The sequence below is a fragment of the Solanum tuberosum genome, unplaced genomic scaffold (assembly GCF_000226075.1).
Source record: "Solanum tuberosum cultivar DM 1-3 516 R44 unplaced genomic scaffold, SolTub_3.0 scf00039, whole genome shotgun sequence".
Lineage (NCBI taxonomy): Eukaryota > Viridiplantae > Streptophyta > Magnoliopsida > Solanales > Solanaceae > Solanum > Solanum tuberosum.
In genome coordinates this window covers 362,413-374,584 of record NW_006238968.1, presented here as the reverse complement: position 1 = coordinate 374,584, position 12,172 = coordinate 362,413, and the positions used below count along the sequence as shown (strand labels likewise).

General features: G+C 28.0%; 1 protein-coding gene across 2 annotated transcripts in view; it reads right to left on the bottom strand.

Moving 5' to 3' along the window:
* The window catches only part of LOC102599238 ((E,E)-geranyllinalool synthase), a 7,898-nt gene extending 5,527 nt beyond the window's left edge, over window positions 1-2,371 (bottom strand). For both annotated transcript variants that reach the window (XM_015306926.1, NM_001318658.1), the window contains exons 1-2: window positions 2,035-2,371; window positions 677-869 (exon numbers count right to left, since the gene is read on the bottom strand). In XM_015306926.1, the coding sequence (XP_015162412.1) occupies window positions 677-869; window positions 2,035-2,371 (530 nt within the window). The remainder of the gene's footprint in view (window positions 1-676; window positions 870-2,034) is intronic.
* Window positions 2,372-12,172: the final 9,801 nt, after the last annotated feature.

Below are 12,172 nucleotides of genomic sequence, written 5' to 3'. Positions count from 1 at the left end.
TATATATATATATATATATATATATATACATGATTTTATTTTATGTATATACTTTTTTTTTCTTATATATGTAGTTAAAGACGGGGTAGACATCGTTATAATTACAGGTTCAACAAAATCCAACAAAAATATGTATATTATCTAAACATATAGTTTTGCCTTTAACCTAAATTATTCATCACTAAAAAACCTAGTAAATCTTTATTTATTTTACGTAGAGTTTGTGTGGTCAAAATGAGTATATAGTTTTATTTTACGTACACATTAGAAACATCATCAGAGTTACGGATTCAAAAGAATTCAACAAAAACATGCATATCATCTAAACATTCAATTTAGTATAAATAATTTTATTTTTCTATAGTTTTGATTCAAATTATATATATATTATTTTTTTTGTTTAAGATATAAAAATAATATATTCAGAACCCGTTGTGGTCTAGAATCTATAAACTAAACTCGTGTTGAGTAATTCTATTTTTAAAGCTATCTAGCCAACGTGTCCAAAATTTAGAGTTAGTAAATTCAGAATGATTTTGAAATTTTTAACAAATATTTTTTTTTATGCATAAAAAGTAGAGGGACGATCTATTAAATTGAACGAATAGAACCCGCCTTAGATCTGTCTTTTGCATGCATGCAATTATATAAATTACATGGAAATTATTATTGTTACCTTTCAAGAAGTGCTTTCTTCTTCATGAAGACATCAGATACCAATTTGTTTGATCCATTGACAATAATAATCTCTAGGCCTTGTGCTTTTGCAAGTTGAAAAATTGAAGGGAAAACAATTGTGAACCAACATGGAAAACATTGAGAATTTTCCTTCAAAAGTGTATTCATATTTGCATGAATAAATTTCAAGCCTGAAAATAACAACACATCCAATGTCATTTAAAGTGTAAACAACAACAACAACGACATATTCAATGTAATTAATATCCCACAAGTGAAGTTTGTGAATTGAGTCCGACAGGGTCAATCTTTGATGAAAAATTGTATTGTTTACTCCCTTCAGACCTAAGCAAAAATCACGTCCATTAAGAATCCACAAACTACAACGTGTAGTTAATTCACTAAATTAACTATCTCTATTTAATAAATGTCTCTTGAAAATTGAACACCGTAAGTTAAATGGAGTATAAGGGTATTGTTGAAAAAACATATTAATTTTTGTCTTGTATTCCTAAGCGTGTCACTTATTTTGGGATAATTTTTTTTTTGTTAAGGTGACACTCATTTTGGGACGGAGGGAGTATATCTTTTATTGTATATTGTGTATATGTTGAACCCTCTTTGACTTCTCCGTGTGTTTATTTTTTCATATTTTGAACTTCCTTAATTAGTGAAAATCCTAGCTAGCTCCGTTGCTGAAAATTATCGTAGGATATACGCAGCCCTTACTCCTACCATTGTAGGGTAGATAAATTTTTTCTGATCGATAGATCACTGACTCAAAGAAGAAAAATATATCAAAACAGTTTGAGAAAAGAAATAACAGAAGCAAAAATATAATTTAATAAAGTTTGTGCCTTTTATTTCAACAAACAAACATTTCAAATAATAAAATCCATTTTCTTTAATTATGTGCTGGTTATAAAATTTTAAGGAAAAAATGAAAGATTATTAGAACAATAATCTTTAATAATATCATGACAAAATTGTCAGGATATTGATGAGGGTAAAATAAAATTTATTATACTAAAGTAATAAGAATAATGAGTGCAACACAAGTACTAGTCAAAACGTGATTCTTACTCAGAAAATTCAAATATTATAGTATCTAAAAGTTATAATTTTTTTTGAAGATATTATGTGCGGCGATATTTTGGAGTATTCGAGTAAACATAAAATCTAGGTTTATATTGCTCGAATTCTCTAAAAAATGTTGAGTGTCTATCAGATCATGTAAACGTTATCCATTTTTTTGAGAGGATCCAACACAGATACATCAACATTCTTGAGAATCCAAGCAACATAAATTAGATTTAGGTAACAATATAATTGCAAGTTTTTGCTACTTTAATTTACCTTTTCTTATGTGTCTTTCACCCACATTCCATTTCTTGAGTGCTACCATGCATGCAAGAGTAATAGGGAGAGTATTAATGGTGGGAAGATTTTCACCATTTGATTCACCCCAAAACCCTTGCTCATTTTGGTTGTTGAGAATCCAATTTAGACAACTCTCAAACATAGGACCATTATCTTCTTTTTCTTGATTATTAAAAGGAATCATGGCCAACCAAGCAATGTCATAGGCAGATGTTTTGGTAAAAAAAGTGTTGAAATTGTCTTGGTTTGAGAACAAATCTTTCTTGATTACATGTACAAGAGATTCAATAGAAGACAATGATGAGGAATCCATGAGAATTGCAAAGAAAGAGGCTAATAAAATGATGTATAGAATTCTAAGTTGAATTGGTGTTTTGAGAGAGCGATTGTGGAATATTCAAGGGAACTATAGGACTATATATAGATAGTAATGATAGTTTCCATATTGAGGATTTTTTTTAAAATTCCACCAGGTGTCCGGTACCCTCATTGGAGCCCAGTTAAATTAGAATTCGCGTTGAAAAGTCCCACATAGGGGTAGTCTGTACCCAGGAGGACTCAAGTCCGTAAACTCTGATTAAGGACGAAGAAGTACTTAATTACCACTCCATCACAACCTTTTTTAGTAGAAAAATAATTTAAGTTCAATGCAACATGTGTTTTAAAAAACTATATATGTACGTGTAACTTGTGAGAGTTTTTATATTGAGTTGAGTTAGGCTTAAAATATTCATTTCTAATCAATGATATCAGAATTAAATTCAGCTCAATTTTACGATTTACCTGTTGCATAATCATCTTATATTGTTCATACTCTAGATATCCCAGTCTGAACATGCTAGGGTCGGGGTTGAATTCCCACATTATAAGTGGGAGATGGGGTACTATGTATGATCTCCTTATGTGTTCCACGATAATTTTCACTTGAACTGACTTTTTAATTGAGTTATGTTCAATGTCTATTATTTTACATATATGGTGTTTATAAAAACTGGATGCACAATTAAACAAAGGTATTAAAAAAAATATTCCATAAAATTTTTTACCATTTAAAATTACTAACAATATAAAAATAAAAAGTATTTACATTGTTATTGTATATTATTGGAGTATGGAAACTCTAAGATCCGTTTGGCCATGATTTTTTTTTTTACTTTTTTCGATTATTTTTCTTTACTTTATTTAAAATTCACCATTTGGCCGTTAAAATTTTATTCGAAAAATACTGTTTTAACTTTTTTCACTTATATAAATTTTTCTTTTTCAAATTTACCCATATATATAAAAAAAAAATTAATAAAATAACTCTATTTAAATTATATTTTTTGTATTTATTTTTTGATATATAAAATATATTTAAATTCTAAATATTTAATTTACCGCATAAAGTATAGTCAAACACTATTCCAACTTTAATATTTTCAAATAAAATAGAAATAATTTTATTTTCGCGACCAAACTCCGCTAAATATGGAAATCGTGGGCCTAGTCTTTTTAAAGCCAGTACGTTGTTGTCTGCATTTATAAAAACAAAACTTTGTATAAACCACAAAATTAAACAATCATGGTTGTTGTTACTTGTACGAATTAAATATATTTATTCATTTAAATTAAATATAGAAAAGACTTTTGCAGCCATGGACATAATTTTCTTATATACGTTCATACACTTAAAAACGTTTTCCATGTAATTTACGTTTGGAATAGTCATGCAATGAGGTCATTAAAGATGTAGCCTATTTACGTTTGTGCCTATTTTTTTTAAGGTCATGTAGAGCCACCTTGATTTGACCCTTATATACAAAATTCCGGACAAGTTCGGGTCCAATATATATTATTTTATTTGTTTTAATTTTATAATTTTATTGTTAATTATTTTTATAATATTTTAAACGTATTTTTAAAATAATATATGTGACACATGTGATATTTTGAGAGTCCTAATATATAAGCAGCCATAGTAAATCTAAAATGACTAAATTATCCTCGAATGTAATTTAGTGAATATAAGAGGGAATAAGCGCACACGTGTGACGTTAGGAGTGGGTTATATCTCTTAAAGAAAGTTTAATTAGAGGTATATATATTTGCTGGGTTAATTTTATTTTTGATGTTTGGAACTTTAGATTTAATTATTATTATTTGATAGTCATTTAATACGAACGATAGTAAAAAATAAATAAAAATAAGGCTCTCTTAATTAATTTATTAAAATGGACAAATAAAATGTTATATTGTTTGATATATATAGAGGTTATGTAAAATCAAATAGTCTGAGTATAGCTTTATTATAGTACTGATTAGTTTTTCTTTACTATTGTATTTACTTTACATATTTGATTATTGATATGTTTTGTTTGAATTTATAACCTCTCTACCATCTCAACGTACAAATAATAAAGTAACATATACACCATCCTCGATCTCCAAATTCACCACTTAAGATTATATTAATTATGTTATTATTGTTGTTATAAGTTTGTACCCGTTACTAAAAATAGTTTGTGAAAGCAACAAATAATATAAGCCACTAGTCAAAAATAAATTGATAGTGAAGCATTGAAAAGTCTTAAAGATTCTCTGAGGAAAAATAAAGATGCTTCCTATGTTATCCACAATGTGTGAAAGTATTGACGTAATTCTATAAAGTTATTTAATATGAAGTTTTTACGTTAGTGGTTCATATTATTCATTGCATTCACAAATTATTTATAGTAATGAGTGCAAAATTAGTACTATAATAAAGATATAATTTGTTATTTGAATATATTCAACCGGTCAAATGTGGTTATATATATATATATATAAAACTTCATATATACATATAGTAATGAGTCCAAAATTAGTACTGTAATAAAGATATAATTTATTATTTAAATATATTCAACTGGTCAAATGTGGTTATTTATATCCTTAAAAAAGCAACAAATGTTAGTGGTTCATATTATTCATTGCATTCACAAATTATTTATAGTAATGAGTGCAAAATTAGTACTATCATAAAGATACAATTTATTATTTGAATATATTCAACTGGTCAAATGTGGTTATTTATATCCTTAAAAAGCAACAAATGTTAGTGGTTCATATTATTCATTGCATTCACAAATTATTTATAGTAATGAGTGCAAAATTAGTACTATCATAAAGATACAATTTATTATTTGAATATATTCAACTGGTCAAATGTGGTTATATATAACCTTAAAAAAGCAACAAATTTATATATATATATATAGACGGAAATATTTTTTTGATTTTTTCATATTAGGGTAGTTAAAAATTTAGGTAAATATTTTCTCTATGAAAATAAGTTTTTTAAAAATGAGGAAAATAACTTCTCTAATTGAAGTAGGGAAAATAAGTTTCACAAGTGACATTTTACATTGATTGTTCATTTTTCCGCCTTTCAGCACACATCATCTTCATTCTCATCGTTCGTAACCCCCATCCCCCACACGGCCACACCCCTACCCCTATCCCAACCCCAATCTTATGTAATATTTGTCTAGATTAAATATACAAATATTTTTAAAATAATATTTTTTTTACTTACCTATTGTATCTAAAAAAAAAAAAAAAACTCAGTTATTTTATTAAAAAAATACTATATTTATTTATTTAAACGTCTAAATCGTCATGGTTGTTGTTTTTGTACGAATAACTCTAATAGTCATCAATATGGAAGAGACTTTGCAGCTATATTGACCAGCCTCTCATTTTTTTGAGGCGCCATTTTTCATTTATAGGTTATACTTTTATTTTATAAAAAAATAAAAGAAAATAGTTAATATAATTAAGTATATTGACACAAAAGACGGTCTCTAATATCAACATATGTGTATCGAGTAAACCTCACTCTAATATAATAGTCACAATCTATAAAAAAAAAGATTAAATACATTAAATAGACTACGTGGAATGAGCTCGATCAAGAAAAAACATGCATGCATAAGGCTTAAAATCTGAGACCCACCCTCTCTTCATTCGATAAATTATCTTTTGTTCAATTAATTCGATCACTTAAACGGATATTTAGCAACGTCATTAAGTGGAAAAGTATTTGCCGTACGTGGCTATACATGCATGACATGTTCTATATTCTCTACTAATTAATTCTCATTGACATCTCAATTATTTGAAAACTATAATAATGAGATTTTGACAACAAAATAATTCTATAAATTTGGACTGACAAATGGTGGTTAGCTTGTCTAAGGTTGACTAGACCTCTTCAATTTCTTAATTGGTGCTAAAATAATTAGAAAATTCAAATTTATGTCCTAATCAATTAATCCTTTTTTTTTTTTTCCAGTTTATTTGATTTATATTGTTTTTTTTTTACGATCATCATCACCAATCATAATTACTACAATAATCACCAATCGTCAGTTATATATTGTCAATTACCGCATTATTCATTATCATAATTAATTATCACTATCATATGTCATAACTATTAAACGCTATCACCAATTATCACTATCAACTTCTACTGTCAGTTACCACTAGCTACTACCAACTCCATTATTAGTCAACATCATCCCTAATCGACAATCTATGAATTAAATTAAGTCTTTGGTCAAATAACTTACTTATAAATAAGAAAAATACTAATGTAGTTTTACACTAAAGATCTCGTGTTGCACGACACATGGAAAGTAGTGGCTAAATACAACTTTGCCATGAACTTGTTCAAATAGATTTGGTTTCAAATATTTGAATAATATAATATGTAGATAATTATTTCAAATAACTGTATATCATATCATCCGATACATTATTTTAATTTCAAACTTGAAATATAAAATTTGAAAAATAATTTCAATGAGTATTTAAAATTTCTTCTCACAAAATATAGTGCAAGTTAAAGACAAATTCTTGTGATTGATATTAGACATTTTAATTCCATATTTTAGTTTATTCACCTTTTGGAAATTTGTGGCTAGTCTAAAGTAGTCTTTCTCCAAACAAAAGATCACTCAATAAATAGTCTAATACTCGTTTTGAGATTTTAATTAAGTTTTATTCACGGCTATGTAATGATTTTTTTAAATTTCTATCCATCTTTATTACGATCGTTATTAACAGAAGAGGTTTTTTAAAGGAAAAACTATATAATTAGACATATTTTAACATCATATATACTATTATTACTTGTACTTTCAAAATATTACATATCTTATTACTAATTAAGAGTTTCTTACGTATCTTACACTTAGATACATGTATTTTTGCTATCAAATACACAAAAATAGGGAGAGATGAGCGAGATTAGGGAGGGAGGCGAGCGAAATTTGTGTGTATCTCAGATACATGTGAATCACACTAGATCATACTAGATATATACATGTATTTGTATGTACCTGGAGGGATTGAAGTGTATCTAAGATACCATATACATGGGAGAGTTGCGAGCGAGATGGAGAGAGGCGAGGGAGGCTAGCGAGATTTGCTATGTAATCCAGATACATGCGAATCCAGTTGGATACAACGTATCTAGAACATATTATACCTAAATTAAATTTGACCATTATGTATTCGAGATGCGTGTATCTAGACATATCTGAAATCATCAAAATCTGGTAAGATACATAATATTACAAACTAGAGTATATCTAACTAATTAACTCCTAAATTAGTAAGTTTTATGTAAGTTTCCCTTTTTTAAATGATAATGTTAAAGACTTTAGTTTTATGTCCTCGATTGTCAATTTTAGAGGCTGAAAAGAACAACTCATCTATAGATAATATGTGTTACACAGCACATTAGGTTGGCAATTATATATTTCTATAAGATAAATTAATTTTGAAAATTTTGTGAAATTACGTCATAAAAATATGCTGGAAAAGTAAGTGACGGATATTCCTTCACAAAGAAATCCACCGTCTTTATTCGTTAAAAAGAAAAATCATCCACTATTTTTTTTTTGAATGCACAGAGCCCGTTTGGATATGCTTAAAAAAATAGTTTTTAAATTAAAAATTAAAATACTTTTTAAATAAAAAAAAAAAATAGAGGGATATCTACTTTTGATTTTTAACTTATTTTATGTCATTTTAAATTTATTTTTAATTATTTTTAACCTTAATAAACACTTTCAAACTTATATTAAATCATTTTTGAACTTATTTTAAGTTATTTTTATATTTATCAAATACTTCGGAATTGGGAGATCCACTGGTCATTAACGTAGTCACCTTTATGAATAAAAAATAGCTTTTTTTTTTAAAAACAAGAGATTTAACAACTAATTTCTATGAAAGTTAGACTATCAAATGGTGGCTACCTTGTCTAAAGTGACTTACATATTTTGTTAGTCTTAAATTATTTATTGTGTTTTTATTTTTTACGCCTTTAAAAAAATAGAGTAATATATTAATGAATTTTAAAAAAAAAATTTACTCTCATTTATATTTTAAGACATAATTCTAATCTTCATTACATATTTACTTTGATGAGGTGTTTTTTATCTTCAAAATAGGAAAAAAATAATTAATTTTGTACTAAACTTCTAAAACAATAAATAATTTGATATAACTATTTTTAGAAATGACAACAAATAATTTGAGACGGAGAAAATAGTTATAAATAATTTTAACTTTAATTTTATGTCCTAATCAATTATTATCAGTCAAAGAACGACTTTATAATTTATATAGTAGATAAGGTAGGTTTATTTTAATACACTAATAAAGCCTCGTGCTGCACAACATATTTAAAGTAGTAGCTAAATACAACTTTGCCTCTTAACTTATTCTTCTAATGGTTTCAATTATTTGAATATAATATTATTACAGTCCAGTATTAATTGTCATGTTCTATTTTTTGAAGATAAAGCAATTCGATTTTTTTTTATTAAAACGCAATTTGAGTTAGAGTCACGCTCTATCAAAGCAACCTCCTAAACCCTAGCTAAATGAGGTAGAACTAACAAATTAATTGAAGGGCGGGTAGAATAACTAGTCGATCACAATTGTTTGTCATGTTTTGTAGAGCACTCTCTATTCCATTGCCTAAACCCTAGATAGCGTGGAATATACTGAGAATTTAATTCTCTGTATTTTTTTTATTAATTACATAGATACTTTTATCGAGCTATGTTTGTTATGAAAGAATAGGTGCTTTGGGGCAAAGTTAAAGTTAAAATTTGATGTTTATGAATTTTGAATTGTCATTGAATCGATAACTTGTTTTAGTTAATAGGATTGTAGTTAAATATTTATACATGTTTAATATAATTTCCAATATAAATATCGAATTTAAACAAAATTTATTGAATTCGTTCTTGTTTTATTTGGAAAATATATTTTAGACTGGTTTTAGAGTCGCCACTTAATTTTTAAGAAAAATCAAGAAAACTATTGTTTCAAAAGACTAAAACAGTAAATCTATTGAAAACTATTAAGGGGTTCGAGGTTCCTATTAATATTCTAGGAAAGTTTTTAAAGCACCTAGAATATCCGCTAATGCGGTTATCCGACAACTAATTTATTTGGCTAAATTGTTTCTAACTTAGTTTGAACTGCAAAATTGAACTATTTTATTAGTTAGGACCATTTTATGGGAGAAAAATAAAAATGCAGAAATATTTATCTAAGCGAAATATTTTGTAAACTTATTCTTTAGGTTTTGTTAAGAGATAATCGATTTAGTTAAATTGTTAAATCAAAATGAACGTCTTTCGGGGATTTGAATGGTTGACCTTAAGATTAAATTAACACATAAAACATGTAATAACAAATAAATGAGATAGGGAAAGAAAGTTTGGGCCCAAGTCTAGATCTGTCCGCCTGGGCCAGCACTTGGGCCTAATTTCGTTTTGGGCCAAAAGGCCCAGTTTTTGCCACCTGTCCTAAATTCTAACAAGACAATAATAAGTAAAATAACAAGGGGGGCTTAGGCCCTAAAAATAACAAAATACAACTTTTCGGAATTTGGGGGGCCTTTAGGCCCATTTCCCTCTTTCGTATACACTAGATGTGTATTAGTGTATACAAATCTCGTGTATCTGCTCCGAACACCTGTACATCATTTTTGACACTCTCTTGAACACCGAAGGGCTGACTCGATACTCGACAATGCAAGGAGGCAATGGTAAAAGTCGAAACAGACTCGGCGAAGCATTTCATGTAAAAAAAAAAAGTAGAAAAAATAATAAGCAAATTAATATACTCAAATGCCTTCTATAAATAATAAAGTAAAGCTACAGGGGATATAACTCAATGCACATGCCAAACATAATAAAATGAACTTAAGAGAAATCATCTTCCAATTGGCTCCCAAAAGGACAAAGTAAGCTCATTCCAAAAAAAAAGTGAAAATAATGACAATATTAACAAACCATACGCAGTAATCATATACAAATAAAACTTTGAGGCCTACTTCCTAGCATGCTTAAATTTTAACCAAAACTTCATGAACATTTAAATTTGTATGATATTCTAAGGAAACAATAGGCAATTAGCTTTTGGAAAGAAAAGAAGAAAAAAAAAAAAAGAGTTTAACATTTGAAAATTCCAAACAGTGATATATGATCGAATAAATTGCACAAGTGCAATTCAATTTGGCTCACATAACCAACTAATATACCACAATTAAAATAAAATGTAATAACCAACTAAAGCAAGCACACTTCTATTGTTTAGGAAAGGAGTAAGATTTCACACCGTTTTGTATTTTCGAAGAGGCGAACATGCTAACATAAAATAAGTGCATCATAATTATATTTTATTATCAAAAGGGGGCCATTTAAAGAAACAAATACAAAATAGCGAGGAACAATCTCGACCAAATCGAAAGCAATACCCTCCATGACAATACAAGGTAATAAACCGAATCAAAATGCAACGCAATGCCAAACCTATATCAACAACGTAAGACAACAAGATATCCACAGTAAATGATCTTAATCATAGCGACTTATCATTTTCTAAAGCAGATTTAAGATTAAAGGCGTTTTGAACCAAACCTAAAAAAGAAAGAGGCTTGAAATTATTACAGTAAACAAAGGAAGCATATGCTATACTCAACAAACTATAGAAACATGCTGAAAATGAGAAGAAATAAACAAAATCAATAGCTAGCAACATATGATTCTTAAACAAGGAAACCATAAGCATGGACAATACCTTTTAACTAAACATGATATACATCTAATAGTGGAAAACAGATAAAATAGGCAGAGATGTGGAAGAATCAGAATATGGGTCCTATATAAAAAAAAGAAGTCTATTAAACACAAGAAAACTCTAACACCCTTGCACGAATCTATATTTGTACCGATATGGATGAAAACTAATTAAGATAAACTTCAGGAGAATGAAAGCAAAAGCAATGATATGTTCAAAATACTTAACAGAACATGAACATGAGCACAAATAGAGAAGAGAAAAATAAAAATAAAAAATGAAGACACAACACAAACTTAAGACGAGCATAACAGTTTGAAAACTAAATAAAATGCAGCCATGAAGACTTGGAAAATAAACGAGAAGAGTAACAATTTTTAGGCTAGAAAACAGTTCTGAAATACACACTGACCACACATACCTACTTAGATCATATTCTCAAGTAACCAATTCTAAAAGATTAAACATGACAACTCTCGAAATACTTCGCAAACAAACCCAACAGTAAATAAATGGCATTTGAACCTCATAAAAAAAACATAATCAATAAACTCATTGATCTACTCACAATCTCCATAGATGTTTAAAGATGATTAACTCACACGAAGGATACACTTTACATTAATCAACTAAGTTAACCCCATTCGAAACCAAGCAAACATTTATCTTACGGCAACAATGAATCAAACAAAGAACAAAGTTACTCAAGGAAGCAAACAAAACGACATTGAAACAAGCTAAAAAAAAGAATTTTTTTAAAAAAAAGGTTCACCTTTTCGGGGCAGCGAACGAGGAACCACAAACTAAAGATGCCGAGCTTCCACCACCACAAACGTAAACCTCGAAAAATTCCGACAAGCAGGGAAGGCGGGTGAAAACGAAAAGGATTGAAAAAGGTCTACCTTGCTATTTTGATTATATTTGTTATATATTTATGTTCTTTTATGTGTATTTCTCTATGTATCCTTATCAGTAGAAAAAT